Here is a 21,744-nt window from a genome sequence, read left to right on the forward strand (position 1 = left end):
AACAATAATAATGTTATTTAGAGCATCTGACCCTATCGGTCCAATCCAATGAGATTTGATCCAAATTAACATTAGATCCAAACTCAAGTTTGGATCTGAACCTAACTCATCCAAGATCCAAAATCCTAATTCACTCCTGTGGGCTACATTGACCATACTTGACACCCCACTGAGCTAGGCGTGACCCCTCTGAACCTTTCATAAAACCTAGTTTGAGTCCAAAATACAAATCAATCAACTAAGACTCAAATTTTGCCTGAATATAAAACTTAGGTTTGGATCCAAACTTAACTCATCAAAGATCCAAAACCCGGAGTCACCCCTGACACCCCACTGGGCTAGGCATGACCCCTCTGAGCCTCTCATGAAACCTGGTTTGAGTCCAAATTACAAATCAATCAACTAAGACTAGAATTTCACCTGAATATAAAACTGATTTTAACCCAAATTTAAAACTAAACTAAAATAAAATTGCAGGTGTTACACCCATCCCAGTTTCCTCTGGCTGAGCCAAAAAAAAACAGTAAAAGAAAAATCTTAAGAACAATATTCCATAATCTTGAATGTAAACATTCCTTTGAAAAATAGATGCATATAACCTCTCGGCCTGAAGCATTCATAAATATGGTATGCCAAATTTAGTAGTAGTGTATCATAAGATGTACATAATCAGGTGCAATTAATATGTACAAATGCCTGCACATGCAGTAAAGATGTGCACGCCTCAACTACTTCTTGTAAATGTCTCAGTAATTAATGGATAACCCTGCTATGCATTGCCATATATATATATGATGGAGACTTTTGAGTGTAGAATTGGAGCTGAAGCCAAATGTTATTGCTTTAGGTTGGCCAGGGATGAAACTCATCGTCCACAACCAGCTAAGAAGCCGCGCAAAGTCTTGCATTCACAGTAAGTCCTGATGCCGCTTTCATGCGCTGCATGTTTTCCTGTTAATTTGAAACGAGTGCCCACATGAATTTAAAGAAAAAATGGAATTCAAAACAGTGCTCCAACAATCTCCATTTATAGTCCAACTGTGATGCTCAGAAAGATTCCTGTCATAGAAACCTGGGTGATGCTGGCTAGCAGCCAACTGATCAGACTCCTTTACCCTACAAAATTACCTAATATATACTTGTGAAGAAAGACATCTTTGATACTTCAATCACTACAAGGTGCACATCTGTTCAAGATCCACTCGATGAGTGATTTGGATCCATGTGTTTGAGACCTATGTTGGCAGGACTATTTTATACACTACGCAGAGTGTCTAGATCATTGGTTTCCAGTTTGGTACACCCGCTGATCTGAGTGTAGGTATGCACTTTGTTAAGACACCTACCTTTTCAGTAAGGGAAACAATGCTGCGAAGTGCTAAGATATTATTAACTTTAACGTGGGATCATCCGCTCCAACTCCTGTATCACCTCCAGGGACAGCTCCAATCGATCTCTCCTGTTCGCCTCACAGCACCTGAGTCCCAACTCTATTATCTTTCTTGCTGAATGCATAGGCCACTCACAGGCAGATGCATCGAGAACTTCCTCCAACTTCCTGCTGGTTGCTGCACGGCGAACCTCCTTTGCCAAACCCAAAGGTGGTCTGCCAGTGAGCAGCTGCAGAACCACAATCCCAAATGCATACACATCTGATGCTGGTGTCGGATTCCCGGTCCCCACAAAATCTGGGTCCATATATGCGAATGAACCTTTTGGTTCCGTATTTCGGAAGGTGACCGCGGGTTCAGTATTTTGTTCTGGTAAGAGACGAGAAATGCCAAAGTCCCCGATCTTGCATTTGAAATCAGAGTCGAGAAGGATGTTTTCAGGCTTGAGGTCACCATGTACTATCCTTTCAGTCATAATGAATGGAGGAACAGAAGGGCAGAGGCAATGTGAGCAGCAATTTGGGTTCTTAATTTCCATGTCAGTGGGGTGATGTTCGAGTGGCCCAGGTGATGTTGGAGACTTCCATTAGGCAGGTATTCATAGACAATAGACAAGTCTTCAGGGCAGGCTCCCAAGAGTATGACCAGGTTTGGATGGCGAAGCTTGCTAAGAACTTTAACCTGCATTATAAACATAGAGATCAAACAAAGGAAAACTATACAAGGCATAGCTCTAGTCAAGGTAAGGTCAGTAGCATGACACTGATGGTTTCGAAAAAACAGGCAAAAAGGATCAGTAGCGTATCATGTTGCTAACTGCTACTATGATCTCAGTTACTGAATTGGTTTTCCAGTCAGATTAAACTCAGGAATCATTATTTATCCGACAAATATTGATTCTGACAAAAGAATTAAGCACAAATCGGTGACCGTGGTTCCCGTACCAAGAATCCTGTTTATTGACAAAAGCATGTATGGTGTATATGACATGTCACTTCGGAAGAATATAGGGAAGAAAAATATCTCCTGAACAGTTCCGGAGTCTAGGTTTGATGTATTCATGGTTAAGTTCACATTGAATGGTCAATACAGCATTTAGAATTATGCTCACCATCGTTTGAGGTTTTCGTTAAAATTTTTATGTGCATATAACACCTAATTGTGCAACAATTGAAACATCAAATTAACTGTGCTTCTCATCCCTCAAAACAGAACATAGAATGGAGGACCAACATTCATGTATTAAGAGCTCTTTTGCCCTTGTTCCCCACTATCCTTTTGCTTTTCATATGCAGCTGATGAACCCATGCAACACAAAACCTGCTACTAATGAGTTATACCAAGTGATTGTCCTTTCTTAGATAAATTTTATGGAAAAAATAATTCGACCAAGTTATTGCTGATGCCTATTGTAGAGCCCATCCAACCAAAGCACTTGCTGAATATATTGATTCAGAAACATGCTCAACCTAAGTTTCTGAGCTAGAATCAATTCAGACATTCATTCTGAAAATAATAGCTACAAAATGTTAACATGAACATAGACCTTTGAAGATAAAAGTTAAAACACAAAACGAAGAGCGCGAAAAAAAAGGAATTATAACCACAGATATGGGAAAACTGTTGTCGATAACCATGTTCTTGGGGCTGGAACACTATAAATTTAAGTAAATTTTACAATAGAAGTATCATTAAAATTTTAGAACATTTTAAAAATGAAATGAATAAAAAGCAGTTAGTGAATTTGAAATTTGAGTAATGCCAAATCAAGTTTGGTATATGACATTCATATGCTCATCAAGAAGGGCGAAGCCTCACCTCTTGCTGAAATTCTGATATGCTATGCATGTCCACACGGTGAAACTTCTTAATAGCCACAGTTCTATCAGCAATCTCTCCTTTGTAAACACATCCATACCCTCCTTGACCAGGCTTGAAGCACTCTGAGAAGCTGCAAGTTGCTGTCTGAAGGTCTAGAAGAGTATTCTGAAAAAACATTCAGCTCTGAGCCTGACAATGCATTAGAATCACCAGAATCTCGCCAAATTTGGATTGTCTGTATGGCCTCATCTCTCAGTTTCCTGGTGCTGTTTATTTGATGTCTAACATCAGCCAGTGAAGCCTGAAGTGAAGTGACACCAGTTGTTGGTTTGCTTCATTCTGGAGCTGTGCTGAGTCACCAGGTTGCCTTTCCAGGAGGGCTATTGTTCTGAGAGTCTTCTTCAGCTCCCCAGTGATCTCTTCCCGGTGCTTCAAAAGTTTTTCTACTTCAATTTCTGTTTTTCTTAGTGCATCTTCTGCTTGTTCTCGTAACTCCCTATCCCTTGCGTGGTACATCTCTGTTTCCTTCACCTGAGAAAATATATAGAAAATTATACTTGCGATAAGCACAGATAGAACAAGGAAAACTAAGAGACAAACATACATCAGTATTTGCTTCTTCTATATGTGCTTCACATCTGCATTTATCTGCATCAGTTTGTGCTTCCATAATCCTATCATACAAGAGCTCCATTTCTATATATTTCTCCTGCAAAAAATTAGAGTGAATGTGTGATTCTTCAATGCTCAGAGACAAGAGTGCCATCAGAGATTTGGATTCAAGAAAACCTACTGTATTAGAAGCTGATGGGAGTCCAGACAAGGAAGAAAGAGAAATCCCAGCATCCAGTTGACCATTTGAAGCGCCAGCAGAAAAATACAAAGATTTCAGAACAAATGAATCAATTTTTTCTACTACTTTCTTAACTGGTTTTAAAGTACTCATTTGGTCATTATGTGCTTCAATTCTGATGTTAATACTTGGTTCTGATTTGGGTCCCATATACCTTAGATCAAAACCTATCATTCTTTCTTGACACGACGATGATCTTGATCTCAACCTTTCTCCATTTGTGCTTCTATCAAGATTAGGGAATTGAGGAATTGTTGCTTCAAAATTTTGAGTTGTTTCTCTTGTCCAGATGTGTTTCCCTTTGCATATGAACAAAATATCACAGAAGGGAGTGGCATACTTCGCAGCATACTGTGCTTTGCTAGAGCTAACATTTGCTTTCAACCAACTGTTCAAAAAGGTTAAGGATATTAATAAGCTCAATGATTCTTGGCAAACCTTTAAATTCAGAAAATTCATGATACTAGTCTAGAAAATCATCCAATACTATCTCATTTTCCATCACAAAAATAGCAGGAAGTAACTTGTTAGAATGTTGTCTTATAGGTTTTTTTAGAGGTTAGGAACAAAAATAGCAGAAAGGTTAAGAAGTTCAAATTCAATAACAGTTGTCAGGTCATAGGTTGTGGGGTGCCCGGAGACATGGGTATGACACTGGCAAGTGGCAACCAAATTAGAGAACCTCGTAACTATGACTCTTACCTCAACATAAGCAAGCAAATCTAATTCAGACTAGAATTGCCTTTGTAGAGTTGGAATGAATTTTTGTTCAGAATTGCTAGGCTCAGCTGGGTCCAGCCTCATGCTACTTATCCTGACTCATTGATCATTGATGAATCCAGGTAGGCCTTGTAAAGGAACTGAGAGCTCATGGCTTGCCTCAGTTTAGCCTGCATGAAGCTCATTTGCATTTGTCAAATGGGCTGGATGAGCGAGCCATGAGCAGCTTGTTTAGCTTAAATGAGTCAAGCAAGAACAGAGCTGCTTGGCTGAGCTTGGCTTATATGAGCTTGTGTAGAGGGATATATAGATTTTTAATGTATTACATGTTGCAAAAAACAGTTCTAGATAGTTGGTTAGGGTACATGGCACGACATGCAAGAATAAGGTACAACGTTTGAATCCCATTATCCCCACAATGATAACATAATGCAATTTTTTTACGAGGCAGCTCAAGCTCATCACAAGCTCGAGTTCGGATCAGTTTCACCTAGTGCCGGAGTCTGAACCCAAACTGGGACTAGTACATGGGCCGAGCTTGAACAATCTCTGTCTGGTTCATTAGGCTCTTCAGCCACTCAATTTAATCCAGGATTTCATGTAATAATCAAATACCTTGCCTCAGAGAGTACCAAGAGAATTTGTTTAGGAGGAAAGGAATCATTTTTAAGTTGTTGAAAGATCATACCCATCTGCAGCTCCTCCCATTATAAGTGTCTTAATACCATATTTAGCCACCAGATCTACTATGCCACATTGAACTTGTGTTGCTTCAGCGACAATGACAGTGGCTTGCACCTGCAAACTGTTGAGTTTTATAACATGACCCACAAAAGGAAGAATGGAGGAAAGGAATAAGGAAATAGAAGACATTAAAAATTATTTTGGCTCTTTTACAGATTCCTACTTTATTCAACAAAATTCTTGGCCGCAAAACCAGGTATTAAAAAAATGCTATCTTGTCCAGTAATGACCAAACAGCCACTTATATTGTAATGTAAAACAATGAAAAAAACAAAAAAAGAGAAGGAAGATATGTTATCTGATAATAGAGAAAAAGGCTGATATCCTTTAATATGTAGTATGGACTACCATAAACTGCTAGACAGAACAGTATATGCTAGAATGTAGGAAGGACCTGAGAAGAAGCTCATTGTGCAACTAAAATAATTAGGAAAAAAAATTGAGGGATGAACTAAAATAATTCACAAAGTTGTAGACACCAGTCTCCCAAGCATGATAGAAGGTATAATATGCTTAATGGATTTAAAATGATTAAAATGGAGACCCAATCTCATCTGCAAAGTTCAACTGCCCCCCACCCTCCCCCATGAAAAAAAAACTAAGCTTTGCCCTCTGTACAAGAGTATGTGGAAATTGGAATTATTCACAAAACTGTGCAACTCTTGTGGCCCTTTCATTAAGTCCAACACTGGTAAGAAAAATTGAATTCGGTATGTCAAAACCATGCAGCTTCAACTAATGCTAACTTCAGGCCAACACAACCAGCAGATACTGACACACTGAATTGAATATTCTCCTTTATATAAACCAATGGAAAGGTTTATAGTTTATACTACCATTTGCACTAAAAGCACCTATAATTCTTAGATTCTTCTTTCAATATCATATATCGTGCAAGTGTTGTTTCAGAAAACGATCAGTAGAAATTTAAATCATGCACCTTTGCTCTTATGCAAATATTCAAGCAATTGCAGACAGTTTTCTTCGTTTGTTCCCTTTCTTCTCTTCTATGAGCTAAGACTGCATCCGGATTTGCTTGGCTTGCAGGAAGATTACCCACTGCAATAAATAAATAAATAAACAAACAAACAAACAAACAAACAATTTTTTGAATTTGGATGAAATACATGTCAATTCTCATGAACTTTTTCAAAATTTGAATAATAGACACAAAATTAGAACTCCTAAAGAAGACAATATGAAAATAATACAGCCTAACTATGTAGCATATAAAATAAAATGTGTATGCATGACATAAATGCAAAATAAGCCTACAGATACTAAGCTAAGAATAATAACAGCAAAATTAAAACTCCTAAAAAAGGCAAGTTATGTAACAAGAAAATATGTGCATGAGGCAAATGTAAAATAAACCTACACAATCAAGCTAAAGAAGATACAGCATACCATGAGAAATGTCATGATGAGCACTTCCAAATACGCAAGCATAAGTCAGTGACCATAGTAACCAAATACATAACTAAATCTTTAGAATAACATGGACCAATATAATGGTGAATATGAAAAGAACGAGGGAAATAATATGAATGCTATGTCGCAGTATAGGCTCATTAAGGCCAGAAACATCAAATAACTCACACAAGACTATGAACATGGTCAAGAAAAACAAAAGGCATCTTTTTCTAATGCCAAAATGTCATAACATTGTCATGAGATCTTGATGACTTTCAACATACAGAAACACACAACACGAAGAATTCAGGAAAATATGGGAAATATAAAAAATAAAAATACACAAAATATGAATTTGAGGAAAATATTGGCATATATAAAAAATAAAAATGTAATAAATATATTCTAAATGAAAAAGAAAAAAATATAAGAATATAAAAAGGCGTTTTTATCATGTCAATAATGTAATAAGAGAATACTACTTTCAGAATAGATCATATTTTGAACATATCACGCTTTTTGGAAGAACTATTGGCTTTTAAAAATATCATGATCAAATCAGAATAATTTCAAAAAATGTTGCCGATGCTTGTTATATAGCAACGTGATGGCAAAGTGAATTAATAACAACAAATGAGGTTGCTATATCGTAAAACCCAACAATTTAGAGGAATGAAAATATCCCCATTTTGATTGTAGGATAAAGTTTTGGAAGAAGGAAGAACTTCATCGAAAACAGTGGGACCCAAGCATTTCTCTATGTTTCTATCAAACATCAAAAAACTTTAACGTGAACTTTTAGTCAGTTTTAGCTCATTTATCTGCGAAAAAAGTCAAATGTAGGAAAATCCAACTTTTTTTCCATAAAAGTTTTATTCCACTTTTTATTTTTTCCAGATATTTCTCCAGCATGCAAATAGGGGAGAATGGGAACAAATGAACCCAGATGTAAGAAATGGAGACTTGTGGGCAACCCTTTCTTTTCTTTTTTTTTCCTTCCTTCCCCTCCTCCCAACACTAGCCCCAACCCCCCTTTCAACAACTTTGTTCTTTCCCCACCCTTTTTACTAAAAGTAAGGATGAGAAGAGAAAATGCTACCACAACAACAATTACATATTCATTTATTAAAGTAAGTTCTGATTATCTGGATAGAAAACCGACGGTCATGATCTTGTGATATTTGAGTTAAAACTATCTGATGGTCACGGTAACGACGATGATTAAGGAAATAATCTTCCAAAATAATCTACCCAAAACCAAAACGACAAAATCCCTATATTCAGAAAATGAATGTTCTTATGAAAAAAAAACTTAGAATCACAAAGAAAACTCACTAAATTAGCCCTCTAAGGGGTTGGCGTAGGTGGGGCCTTGGCCAATGTTCGATTCTCATGGGTATCGCCTCTCCACTCAACCCAACGCAGGGGTACGATAGGGATGGCATTGGACTGGGGAAAAGGGGCCCCACGCCACCTTGTCCTGTTTGGACCAGGGATGGAGGACATGAAATGGGGATGGAGGTAGAGATGAATATTAAATTTAAAACTCGTGCGGAGATGAACTTACGCTTTTTCCCCGCCCTGCCTCACCCATCCTCGATCCCGTTAGTAAAATAACTAAAATACCTTTAGGGATGACAGTTGACCAGAGAGAAACTAAAAGATTACATGAGATCGTAGGACTCTCACAGTCCCAATGCTTGATTATCGACATCACTAATTAGGACTCTCATAGTCCAAATACAAACCGTTTTGGAAGTCCCAGTCAATGTAAAACTGAAGAGTCTTAAAATTGAGAAGATAAAGCTTATCATGAGAAGATAAGTGTGAAGTCGTTGCGCTCTTCTCTGCTTTTTTTGCTTCTATATATACTTCAATTATATTCGGTTGTAAAACAACTTTTTCGATGAGCAATAATACAAGAGCTTTCTATATCTCTTGACCTTGTTTTTCCAACAGAAACGGAACCCCGCCCTGTATCGCCCCATTTGGACCGGGATGGAGGACATGAAATGGGGATGAATGCGGGGATGAAGGTTAAAATCAAAACCCGCAGAGACAGGAATGGAGGGCAGAATTTTGAAATTGGGCAGGGTGGAGACCTTGTCCCCCACCTCCACCCTGGTCCACTACCATCCCTACCGCAAGACAACAGTAGGTATGGCAGGCTGAGCTAGCACGACCAGGTCTTCGTGCCACTACGGTTCTTCAGGTTATAAATCCAAAAAAAAAACTCACTAAATGAAAATGGAAATGGAAATGGAAAGAAAATGATGTATTCCTTCCGAATGAACAAAATTCAGGCGGATTCCACATTTTCACCTAAATTAATGAATAGAAAAAATCATGAAATGTTCCAGTATCCAAAGCCAAATAATGGAAAAGAGAAAGAAAATACTAAACCTCAAATTTCGAATATTGGGAAATAGAAGAGAAACACCTAAACACTCATCTCTGTAAGCTGAGAAAACCTTTTTGCAGAATGCAAAAAAAAAAAAAAAATCACAAAAAATCCGTAAAAAAATTTAAAATAAAACAAACCATCCTAATCACTACAAAATCCCTTAGAAATACGACAAAACTTGATGAGTTGTGGAGCCTGATTCAGAGTAAGGGGGGTCCGGGGGCTCCCCCCTGATGCGGGTCCCAATTTGTTTATGTTTGGGGGTTTATGTTTGAGACCCGGTTTCTTATGGATCAAACCCAATTCGTTTGGGGGTTAGGGTTGTCACCCTTGTCTTCTATAAATTCTTTCTTTTCTTTCAATAAAGTTTTCCTCTGGGCGGCCGTGGTTTTTACTCTCTCTCGGATTTGAGGAGAGGTTTTTTCACGTAAATTTGTGTGTTCTTGCTGTGTTTGGTTTGATCACTCTTGTTTATTGTTTCCTTCGGTTGTTTCTTGCTTGCGGTTTTCCTAACAACTAGTATCAGAGCCACGTTCGTCGAAGCAAGAATGGAAGAGGAAAAGATAAAGATTGATCGGTTCGACGACAAGGATTTTGGTTTCTAGAAGATGCAGATCGAGGATCTGTTGTATTAGAAGAAACTGTATCAGCCCCTATCGGGAAGGAAACCGAAAACAATGGGGGAAGATGAATGGGAGTTGTTGGATCGGCAAGCCCTAGGTGTGATTCGCCTCACACTGTCTCGCAATGTTGCGTTTAACATTGCGAATGAGAGAACGACGACGGATTTGATGGCAGCCCTATCAAACATGTATGAGAAGTCATCCACCTCTAACAAAGTGTATCTAATGCTGCGGTTGTTCAATCTGAAGATGGCTGAGGGTGCTTCTGTGACCGATCTTATCAATGAATTCAACACCATCACGAGCCAGTTGAGTTCGGTGAACATCGATTTTGATGATGAGGTAAAAGCCCTCATTCTACTCTCCTCTTTACCTGAGAGTTGGGGTGCGACGGTAACTGCGGTGAGCAATTTGTCTGGCCAGAAGAAGTTGAAACTTTTGGAAATCCGAGATGATTCTCAGTGAGGATATTCGGAGAAAGGAGTTGGGAGAATCCTCAGGTGCTGCTTTGAGTTTCGAAGGCAAAGGGAGGAACTTTCAACAGAGCCAGAGTTCAAACCGTGGCAAGTCAAGGTCGAAGGGAAGGAGTAAGTCGAGACCTCGTGGTGACCTTGTGTGTTGGAACTGCGATAAGAAGGGTCATCTAAAGCGGGATTGAAAATCCCCTAAGAAGAAGAGGAACCAGGACAACGATCAGTCTGTGAATGCGACGGTTGAAGAAACTACATGTTTTGAGGACGTTCTGATCTTGAGCGTGGACAGTCCGATTGAGTAATGGATCCTAGACTCAGACGCCTCTTTCCACTCTACTCTGTGTAAAGAGCTTATGCACAATTTTGTGGCCAAAAAGTTCGGTAAGGTTTATCTAACCGATGATGAGCAGTTAGATATTATGGAGAGGGGTGACGTGCATATTAGGATTGCTAGTGGGTCCAAATGGACGTTGCATAATGTTCATTATATACCTAACCTAAAGAGAAATCTGATTTCAATAGGTCAGTTAGATAGTGTCTGGTATAAAACGGTATTTGGACATGATTCCTGAAAAATTGTGAAAGGAATCTTGGTTGTTGCACAAAGAAGAAAATTGGGGACCCTGTATATAACTGATAACAACCGAGATATTGTTGCTTCGGTAAGTTCGGAAGCAGATGCTAAGTTATGGTATTGTAGACTCGGGCACATGAGCGAGAAAGGGATGAAGGTGTTAGCATCAAAGGGACTACTGCTAGATTTGAAGTCAGTACATACTGGTTTCTGTGAGGATTGCGTGTTAGGCAAACAAAAACGGGTCAGTTTCTCGAAGATCGAAAGAGAACCGAGGGTAGAGAAATTGGAGTTGGTGCACACTGATGTTAGGGGACCAACCCCTGTTTGTTCTCTTGGAGGTTCACGATACTATGTAACCTTCATTGATGATTCCACCATAAAGGTATGGGTTTATTTCTTGAAGAATAAATCTGATGTTTTTGTCACTTTTAAGAAGTGAAAAATAGAGGTGGAAAATGAGATTGGGCTGAAAGTGAAGGGCCTACAGTCTGACAATGGAGGGGAGTATGACAGTGCAGAGTTCAAAGCATTTTATGCAGAGAACAAAATTAAAACTAGTCGGACTGTTCCGAACCGACCACAACAAAATGGAGTTGCTGAGAGGATGAATAGAACTCTCAATGAGCGTGCGAGGAGCATGAGACTGCACGCAAGTTTGCCCAAGGCATTCTGGGCAAATGCTATCAATATTGCAGCCTATCTGATCAACCGAGGCCCCTCAGTCTCGTTGGATCTGAAACTGCCAGAAGAATAATAGACGGGGAAGAAGGTAAATCTATCTCATTTAAGAATTTTCGGTTGTGTTTCTTATGTACACATTGATTCTGAGAATAGAGATAAGTTAGATGCTAAGGCCCGAAAATGTTATTTCATTGGATATGGTTCTAATTACTTTGGTTATCATTTCTGGGATGAACAAAACCGAAAAGTAATAAGAACTAATGATGTAACGTTTAATGAGAATGTGTTTTACAAAGATAGGTCCAGTGTAGAATCATAGGAGACAGGAAAACAGGAAAATATGATGAGAGAGATTGACTTGGAGAAAATCTCAATAAATACCCCTATTGAGAATTCTGACACAGTCGAGGAAGACTCTAACACAGAGTCAACCACTCCTGCACCTGAGTTGAGGAGATCTGTTAGAGCACCTAAACCTTTGATTCGATATTCTCCATTTTACACTATTTACTGTTGACTGACTCTGAGGAGCTAGAACATTTTTCTGAGGCAATACAGGTGAAATATTCAGTTAAGTGGGAGTTAGCAATACAAGATGAAATCAAGTCTTTGCAAAATAATGAGACTTGAGTGCTAACCAAATTACCGAAAGAGGAAGAAAGCATTGCTAAACAAATAGGTGTACAAAGTGAAAGATGAGCCTAATGACAGCAAGAGGTACAAGGCAAGATTGGTAGTCAAGGGATTCTTGCAAAAGGAGGGGATTGACTACACTGAGATATTCTCCCTCGTGGTGAAGTTGACTACCATCAGGACAATTCTTAGTATTAGTGGCTGCAGAAAACTTGTACCTAGAGCAGTTGGATGTGAAAACTACTTTTCTCGATGAGGACTTGGAGGAGGAAATCTATATGGTGCAGCCGGAAGGGTTCAAGGCTCCGAAGAAAGAAGACTTGTTGTGCAAACTAAAGAAGAGTTTATATGGCCTAAAACAAGCCCCTAGGCAATGGTATAAGAAGTTTGGCACTTTCATGTGTAACTGTGGGTTCACCAGATCTGAGTTGGACCATTGTTGTTACTATAAGAACTTTGGTGAGTCTTACATTATTTTGTTTTTCTATGTAGATGACATGCATGTTGCAGGTTTTAGCATGTAGGAAATTAATATACTTAAGCGAAAATTATCAAGAGAGTTTGAGATAAAGGACCTGGGCCCAGCAAACCAGATTCTTGGTATGCGTATCACTCGGGATAGAGAGAAGGGAACTCTAAACCTATCACAGGAAAAATACATTGAAAAGGTGTTGGAAATGTTTAGAGTTCAAGATGCAAAACCTAAAAGCACCCCGCTGGGAAGTTACTTCAAACTCTCGAAGGAGCAGTCACCAAAGACAGACGAGGAGCAAGAGAAAATGGCTAAGGTCCCATATACCTCAGTCGTTGGCAGTCTCATGTATGTCATGGCGTGCACCATACCGAACATTGCTCATGCAGTGGGAGTTGTGAGCCGCTATATGACCGATTCCGAACCAGAGCATTGGGAAGATGTGAAGTGGCTATTGAGATATAGAAGGGGACATCAGGTATGACACTTTGTTTTAGTGGGAGAAGTGCAAACTTGCGAGGTTTTGTATATGCAGACCTTGGTGGAGACGTGGAAGGATGGAAGAGCACTTCCGAATATGTGTTTACACTTGGTAACACCACGATCAGCTGAATGTCAAGACTTCAGAAATGTGTTGCCCTCTCAACCACAGAAGCTAAATATATTGTTATTTTCGAGGCCGCAAAGGAGATAGTGTGGTTGAAGAATTTTTTGAAAGAGATTGGTAATGAGCATGACAAAAGTGTTCTCTTCAGTGACAATCAGAGTGTTTTGTGCCTTGCAAAGAATCCAGTATTTCATTTAAGGACAAAACACATTCAATTGAGGTATTATTACATTCGAGAAATGATAAATGATGGGACGTTATCATTAGAGAAGATCCTTGGTGCCAAGAATCCAGCAGACATGTTGACAAAGGCTGTGACCACTGGACTCCTTCGTTGCGCATGAGGGAGGGCTGCCGTCTAGAGATGCAGAGAAGAGTTTGGGAAGACAAGATAGATGAAGGATTTTTGTTATCAGTCTCCAAGTGGGAGATTGATGCGTTGATTCAAAGTTAGGGGGGTTCGGGGGTTCCCCCAAGTGCGGGTCCCCAATTCTTTTAGGGTGTTTATGTTTAAGACCTGGTTTCTTATGAATTAGACCCGATTCGTTTAGGGTTAGGGTTGTCGCCCTTGCCTTGTATAAATTCTTTCTTTTCTTTCTCTCGTGTAACAGTCGAAGAAGTACAATAAAGTTTTTCTCTGGGCGGCCATGGTTTTTTACTCTCTCTTGGATTTGAGGAGAGGCTTTTCCACATAAATCTGTGTGTTCTTGATGTGTTTGGTTTGATAGCTCTTGTTTATTGTTTTCTTTGGTTGTTTTTTGCTTGCGGTTTTCCTAACAAAACTCTGACATTCAGCCTAACACCACCACACATAGAAGTTCAAAAATAAGGAAAAGAAAGCAAAAGAACTCTCAGACTAGACTCGTAACTCAGGCAACACATTTCAACTCAAAGAAATTCTAGAATTACTTAAAATAATAAAAAAAATTCAAAAACAAAAACAGGTAAAAAGAAAAAAGGAAGAAGCAAGGAGACGTTGGGCAGAGGTAGGACGTACGCAGAGTCGGGATCGTGGACGACGGCCGGTGGACGTGGAGAAGAGCGACGTCGCGGCCCGGAAACTCCCGGAAAGCCCACTGGAGCAAGCTGGCTATCTTCTCCGTCGACCTTCCGGTCGCCACGTAGACTCTATCCGGCCGGACCTCGGGCGAATCCTCCGGAATCACTTCCGGCCGGTGGTGAGTAGACGAAGAAAAAGAAGCCGAGGAGGAGGAGCACGAAGGCAACGACGACGCCTGAGCTTCTTCGCAGGCGCGACAGCGAGCGGCGGAGGAGATCTCCAGTGTCCGGAATCCGGGGTGCTGGTCTCGGACCGCCAGGGGGCGGAGGAGCTCCATTGCGAGAGGCCCGGTTTGGGAACGTCGATCGTCCGGGGGAGCGTTTTTATAGTTGGGGTTGTCAGCCCACCGGCGGAGGGCGAAGAGAAGTTTCACTGAGCCCCTTGGATTTTTTGCTTATTTGGATCTAGCACGATGGTTTCTTGAAATTACATAACTGCAATTAGGGAAGTAAGAGGAGCTCCGAGTTTTTTCAATTCCCTTTCAATTGAGCAAGTGGCGTTTGATTCGGGCCTTTTCCTATGAAAAAAAAACCCAGAGGGCCTCTTTCCTGAAGTGGGCGAAACAAACAACAACATGAGAAATATGTGATAGGGACTACAGAAGAAATGCAAAAGAACATCTTTTTCTCTTAAAATGGCTTCACAACTCCCCACATGGAGAAGCACTTTTCTTCTTGAGAAAGGGAAAGTGGCTTACTTAGCTTCAAGGGTTTTGGTGCATTGGAGGGGCTTTGATTGGGACCAGTCTTTCATTCTCATCAGTATCAAACCTCTTGCATTAATGAGGTCCTCGAGTGAAGTTAGGTGACTTTTTGGGGGCAAAGGGTGCGCCACGGGTTTACTAGGGATGGCAGTGGACTGAGGGGAAACTGGCCCCGCCCCGCTCGCCTCGCCCCGTTTGGACCGGGGATGGAGGACATGAAACAGAAGGCATGGATGGAGGTTAAAATCAAAACCGGTGCGGGATGGAGGGCAGAATTTTGAGACTGGGTTCAGTCTCCGGTCCACTGCCATCCCTAGGGTTTACCATTAAAAAATGACTGGCCTGAGACTAGGTCTCTAATCCGGAGGAAGGTTTCCCCATCCTTCATGAAAAATAGAAGAGAAAGCGGCTTTCCTTGGGTAGAGGTGTGACAAACGCTCCTTTCTGGTGACTTGTCCAAACCTCGTTCGGGCTTATACAATGAATCTGATGAGTGAAGCCACATGCCAGTCTGTGTCTGGGTGTGTTTGTTTATACGAGGCATATAATTGTTTAGTTGCAAGTTGTACATATAAATGTGTCTTGCAGGCCACCGTCACGGGGACATGACATTTTGGGGGAGTGTCCTTGAGGACATGAATGGACACACCAGCACGAACACGGGAACCTATGACATTATTTTAATATTTTTAATATAAAAACATGCATTTTTTACTATTAAGTTATCAAAAACAGTTTTTTATTTATTAAAAAATTAAAAAATCGTGTCCTGTTTTTTTTTTGAAAAAAATTCTTGTGACATAACTTGCACGGTTTGTTTGATAAGCATTGGAGCCTGGATCATTTTTTCTAGCACAAGAATACCATATTTTTCAACATGAATTTTTGGTACATTGTGGCTACTAAACCAACATACTACATTCATGATTTACTGGTTTTAGAATATGCTTAGCAGGCTTGGGGTAAGGGGTTAAAGCCAACAAGGCTAGGTCTTTGATTTTGGGGTGGTTTTTTTTGTGTAAATATAAAAAAGAATATGCTTAGCAAGATTTACTTACTGCTTTTATGTGGTAAAATTAATCCGGCCTAACTTTTTTGGTTCATTCTGAACGTGTCCTCATCTTCGTGAATAACGAGCTGTTGATGTTTTACCACTCTGAAATTTGATTGTGATGATGTATCAGAGTTGATTAAACCTACTAACATGGTAAATACATCATACTCACCACATCTGTATTGTTAGATCCAACATTTAATGGCTAGATCAACAAAAACAACAGTCGGTACCACTCTATCGAATTATAGTTGAGGGCATCGTTTAAAAACTCATTGAGTCAACCCAATGATTCAATTGTCATTTACTGGGTCAAGCTAGTGAATGGCAAGACTCAACCGAATCAGCCCATGACTGGGCCTGTGAGTTGCCTATATATATATATATATATATATATATATATATATATATATATATATGAAAACACATTAGGTCTAATTTCTCGTTATGCCTCGTAGTGTTAAGTTTGTCTTTCCTTTTTGTGCAACCTGAGCTGCTTTCCTTCTCTCCTTTTTGGAAAGATTTGCTTTCCATTTTTTTTTTATATTTGTCGCCTCTTATCGCTGGGCTATATTAAGCCCTTTGTATTGATGGTTTAATATAATAAAAAAAGGATCACTCTGGTTGTACCGTGGATGTAAGCCACACTGGCCGAACCACGCAAAGTATTCTCCATTGCTTCTTTGTTGTGTTTTTTTATTTCACATGGTATCAAAGCTTAGAGTTGTTCCCAGTTTGCAGATTTCAGACTCTGCTATTTTCAGTCTGCAGATTTCAGACGCCATTGTTCCCAGTCTGCAGATTTCAAACATTGTCCCATTGGAGATCAATATTGTTGTTTTTATCAGATCTGCAATTGTTGCTTGTTTGCGTCTACAGTCTCGTAAATTATCATATTGCATATTTAAGTCTGCAGCTGCTGGGGCAGTCTGCAGATCTTTCAAGCTCTGTCACTGTTCTTTTGTTTGTGCAACCCGTATCGATCCCAGCAAATTATGCTTCTTCTGCTTCTTGTTCTTCTTCGTTGTTTGTTGTTGCACAACCAAGAATAGAGATTCGTTCAGGAGAACACTAGTCAATAGTCTCTTGTGCAATTTTTGCTGCTACAAGTGTTGTCCGAACAGTGGGTTCATATTGCTTGAAGTTTTTTAGATCAATTAAAGGGGTTGTCGTTTGTTTTTGGATCATCATGGCGGATCAACACTATGAAAATTCTAGCCAGTCTTCATCCAGCATAACTGTCTTTGTGCATAAACAGGCCGGCCCTAGCTCTAAAATCACTTCCATATTGTTAAATGGGACAAACTGCATTGCTTGATCTAAAGTTGTTTCACTCTATTTGAGTGGCAAATCTAAACTTGGCTTTATAAACGGGAAAATTGCTAATCCCGGTACATTAGATCCAAAATATGATAATTGAAAATCCAATAATGACTTAGTTATGTCATGGTTACTTAACTCTATGAAACCAAAAATTGTTGAAGGTTTTTTGTTTTTTAATACTGCTGAAGATGTTTGGCGGTCAGTATGGAGAACAATATAATATTGCTTGAATGTATCAATTGTCTCAAGACATACATGATTTAAAAAAGGGCAATCTTCCTCTTAGTGAGTACTTTAGTAAAATGCGTATGATGTGGGATGATTTGGACTCCTATTCCCCCACTATCACTGATCTTTGACTTCTCCATAAAGCCAAAGAGCAAGAATGCATTTTCTAATTACTCGCTGGTCTTGGATCTGATTTTGAACAAATGAGAAGCGAGATCCTTATGAATTCTGAGCTACCTTCATTAAACTTTGTCTTTGCTACTCTTATGAGAGAAGAATGAAGAAGGAAAGTTATGAACCGTGTCAGCAGGATTGAAACTCCTAATAAGACAGCCTTTAGTGTTAAAACAGAAGCCTTGAAAACTCTTGATGATCGTGGAAAGGTTAAAAGAAAAAAAATGGTTCTGCACTCATTGCAAAAAAGAGAGACATTCTCGTGAGAGATGTTAGGTTCTACATGGTTGACCTAGCACTGAAAAGCAAAAACATGTGCATGTTGCTATAGAACAAAGATCCGATAACACTCAGACTTTAGACAAGATCTTTGATATTCTCCAATCTCTAAAAGATGGTCAGACCAAAACTGCTTTCTCTCATTCTGCCATATCCTCTACAAATAAAGGTATACCTTCTAACTCTTATGACTCCTGGATAATTGATAGTGGAGCTTCAGAACATATTGCAAAAAATGTTTCTCTTCTTGAAGATTTCAGTTATGATCATGGAAAGAAACTTGTTACTATTGCCAATGGGAAAGTCGTTCAAGTGGAAGGGATTGAAAAAATCCACTTATTTAACAATTAGTCTGTTTCCAAAGTTCTTTACATTCCTTAGTTTACATCAAACTTGTTGTCTATTGCCAGAATAGTTGAAGACTTCGACTGTACTGTCACCTTTTCTTCAACTAATGTATTGTTTCAGGATCGCAAGACGAGGATGACGATTGGTGAAGGAAAAAAAGTTCATGGGCTTTATATTCTCGAGCAAAACTGTAGAGCGTTCATGTCAAGAAGAGAAGAAAGTAAATTATGGCATCTTCGTTTTGGACATCCATCCAATTATGCTCTTGAAAGCTTATTTCTGGTCATAAGTTTGTTTGCAATAATTGTGATATTTGTAGACTTGCAAAATTATCACATCGTCCTTTTTCTACTTCAGAGACTGTTTCTTCTTGCATGTTTGAATTGATTCATTCTGACGTGTGGGGACCAACCCCTATTGATTCATATTCTGGTTTTCGATACTACGTCACCTTTATAGATGATTTCTCCAAACTTGGCTTTTTTTGTTGAAAACAAAAAACGAAGTGCTTTTTAAATTCAGGGAGTTCTACAGGTTTGTTGAGACTCAGTATGGAGCCAAAATTAAAGCTATTCGGTTTGATAATGGAACTGAATTTAAAAATCAGTTTTTTGAGTTTTTTGCAATAGGAAATGACATTGACCATTAATTTTCTTGTGTTGGGACACCTCAACAAAATGAAGTCATCGAACGGAAAAATAGGCATCTGCTGGAAAAAACTCAGGCCTTACTTTTTCAAATGAATGTTCCTAAATACTTCTAGAGTGATGCAGCTCTTACTGCCTGCTATCTAATCAACAGGCTCCCTAGTAAACGTCTTAATGGAAAATTTCCAATGAAAATTCTCAAAGGAAGAAAATTGAGCCTTAGTCATCTTAAGACATTTGGTTGTTCTGTGTTTGTATCCACCAGCCCATATGAAAAGGACAAATTGACTCCTCGTGCTATTAAGTGCCTTTTTTTAGGATATTCTTCATCCAAGAAAGGATATAAATGCTATGATGTTACTCATAGTCATTTATATATCTCTAGAGATGTTAGTTTTGATGAAGTTGCTCCCTATTTTTTCAGAAAACTTTGATGAATCCAAAAATCTTCATCAGGAGGAGAAAAATATATTTGATTCTATTGTGCTTCCTAATGTTAGCCTTTTTTATGATGTGATACCTGTTGATGGTGTGATACATGTTGAAGCTAGCAACACTGAAGCTATAACTCATACTCAGCCAAGTGATATCCAAGCCACCCAGCCAAGTGACTCATTAAATTAGCTGAAGGAGCAATCTATAAGAAGATCAGAGAGGACTATTAGGCCACCGAGCTATCTTAGAGATTTTGTCACTTACATGACAACTGAGCATCTTATTGAAAAATGCATTGGCTACAACAATCTCTCAAAAAGGTATGTTGCTTTTCTTAGTTCAATTGTGCAAGAACCCGTCACTTTTAATGAGGCAAAAAGTCAAGATGTTTGGGTTAAAGCTATGATGAAAGAATTATATGCCTTAAATAAAAATGAAACTTGGGAAATCTACAAAGTACTCAAAGATAAAAAGGTTATAGGATGCCGATGGGTCTATAAAAGAGAATATAAGAGTGATGGTACTATAGAGTGCTTTAAGGCTCACCTAGTAGCTAAGGGATTTACTCAAACTTATAGTGTTGATTATGAAGAAACGTTTGCCCCAGTGGCCAAAATGAATAGTCTTTGGATTCTTTTGTTTGTGGCTTGCAATTATAATTGAAAAGTGTCCTAGCTTGATATTGAAAATGCTTTTCTTCAAGGAGACCTAGAAGAAGAAGTTTATATGCAGTTACCTCCTAGACACCCCCAAGAAGGAAATCCAGAACTTGCTTGCAGATTAAAAAAGGCTATCTATGGGTTAAAACAATCTCCGTGAGCTTGGTATCTTAAACTCAGTCTTGCTCTTGAGAAAAAAGGTTTCAAAAGGTGCATTTCAGATAATTCTCTTTTTGTTCTTAAAAATCGTCACAATCTCACTATTGTATTGGTATATATTGATGATATTATAATAACAAAAAATGATGATGATAAAATTCTCAATACCAAGAAGTACCTTCATAAAGCCTTTGATATTAAAGACTTAGGAAAATTAAGGTACTTTCTTGGAATAGAAGTTGCCTATTCAAAAAAGGAAATCTATCTCAAAGAAAATATGCCTTGGACCTTCTCAAAGAAATAGGTAAAACTGGATCTAAGCCTGCCAATACTCCTATTGAGACTAATGCTAAGTTCGATATTGATGAAGAAAGTCTTTCAAAAGGAGATGTTGAACAATTTCAAAGGCTAGTAGGAAAACTTATATATCTTACTATGACAAGACCAAATCTTGCCTATGTTGTCAGCGTTATTAGCCAATAGATGCATGATCCAAAGCCATGACATATCAACGCTATTGATCGTATTCTCATATACATCAAAAGTAGTCCTGGGCAAGGTATTCTCTATACCAGAAATAACCATCATAAAATTGAAGGCTACTCTGACCCGACTGGGCAGGGTCTTCAGACAGAAAGTCTACCACAGGATATTGTATTTTTGTTGGAGAAAATATTACTTGTTGGAAAAGCAAAAAATTAAACACGGTTTCAAGATCCAACACTGAGTCTAAATATCGAGCAATGGCCTCTACAACTTGTGAACTGATATGGACTAAGTCTCTTCTCACTGAATTAGGAGTTAGCGCTGAATTGCCAATAAATATGTATTGTGATAACAAGTCAGCTATTCATATTGCTGCCAATCCAGTTTTTCATGAAAGAACGAAGCACATCGAGATTGACTGCCACTACATTAGAGAAAAAATTCAAAAAAGAGAAATATGTACTCAGTTCACCAAGAGTCAAGATCAGTTTGTCGATGCTCTCACTAAGGGATTAAGTCATGCTCAATTTAAAATCATCTTGAACAAGTGGGGTTGTTTTGATATATATTCTCCACTTGAGGGGGAGTGTTAAGTTTGTCTTTCCTTTTTGTAAAACCTGAGTTGCTTTCCTTCTCTTCTTTTTGGAAATTAAGATTTGCTTTTCATTTTCTTTATGTTTATCGCCTCTTATGGCTGGGCTATATTAAGCCCTTTGTATTGATGGTTTAATATAATAAAAAAGGATCACTCTGGTTGTACCGTAGATGTAGGCCACA

At 38.9% G+C, this 21,744-nt stretch overlaps 1 protein-coding gene and 2 pseudogenes across 1 annotated transcript; all 3 read right to left on the minus strand.

Annotated features, from left to right (window-relative positions):
- Positions 1–1,395: 1,395 nt before the first annotated feature.
- Positions 1,396–1,866, minus strand: LOC149821306 (U-box domain-containing protein 51 pseudogene; annotated as a pseudogene).
- LOC149821307 (U-box domain-containing protein 70 pseudogene) lies at positions 1,863–3,461 on the minus strand (annotated as a pseudogene).
- On the minus strand, positions 1,979–3,915 carry LOC149821308 (uncharacterized). The gene is made up of 3 exons (XM_089982112.1): positions 3,817–3,915; positions 3,210–3,743; positions 1,979–2,072 (listed from the first exon to the last, which is right to left on the minus strand). The coding sequence occupies exons 1-2, from the start codon at positions 3,904–3,906 to the stop codon at positions 3,483–3,485; spliced, it is 351 nt and encodes a 116-aa protein (XP_089838238.1). The 5' UTR covers positions 3,907–3,915; the 3' UTR covers positions 1,979–2,072; positions 3,210–3,482.
- Between the last annotated feature and the right edge of the window lie 17,829 nt (positions 3,916–21,744).

This window comes from Nuphar pumila, chromosome 12 (assembly GCF_984573655.1).
Source record: "Nuphar pumila chromosome 12, dmNupPumi1.hap1.1, whole genome shotgun sequence".
Lineage (NCBI taxonomy): Eukaryota > Viridiplantae > Streptophyta > Magnoliopsida > Nymphaeales > Nymphaeaceae > Nuphar > Nuphar pumila.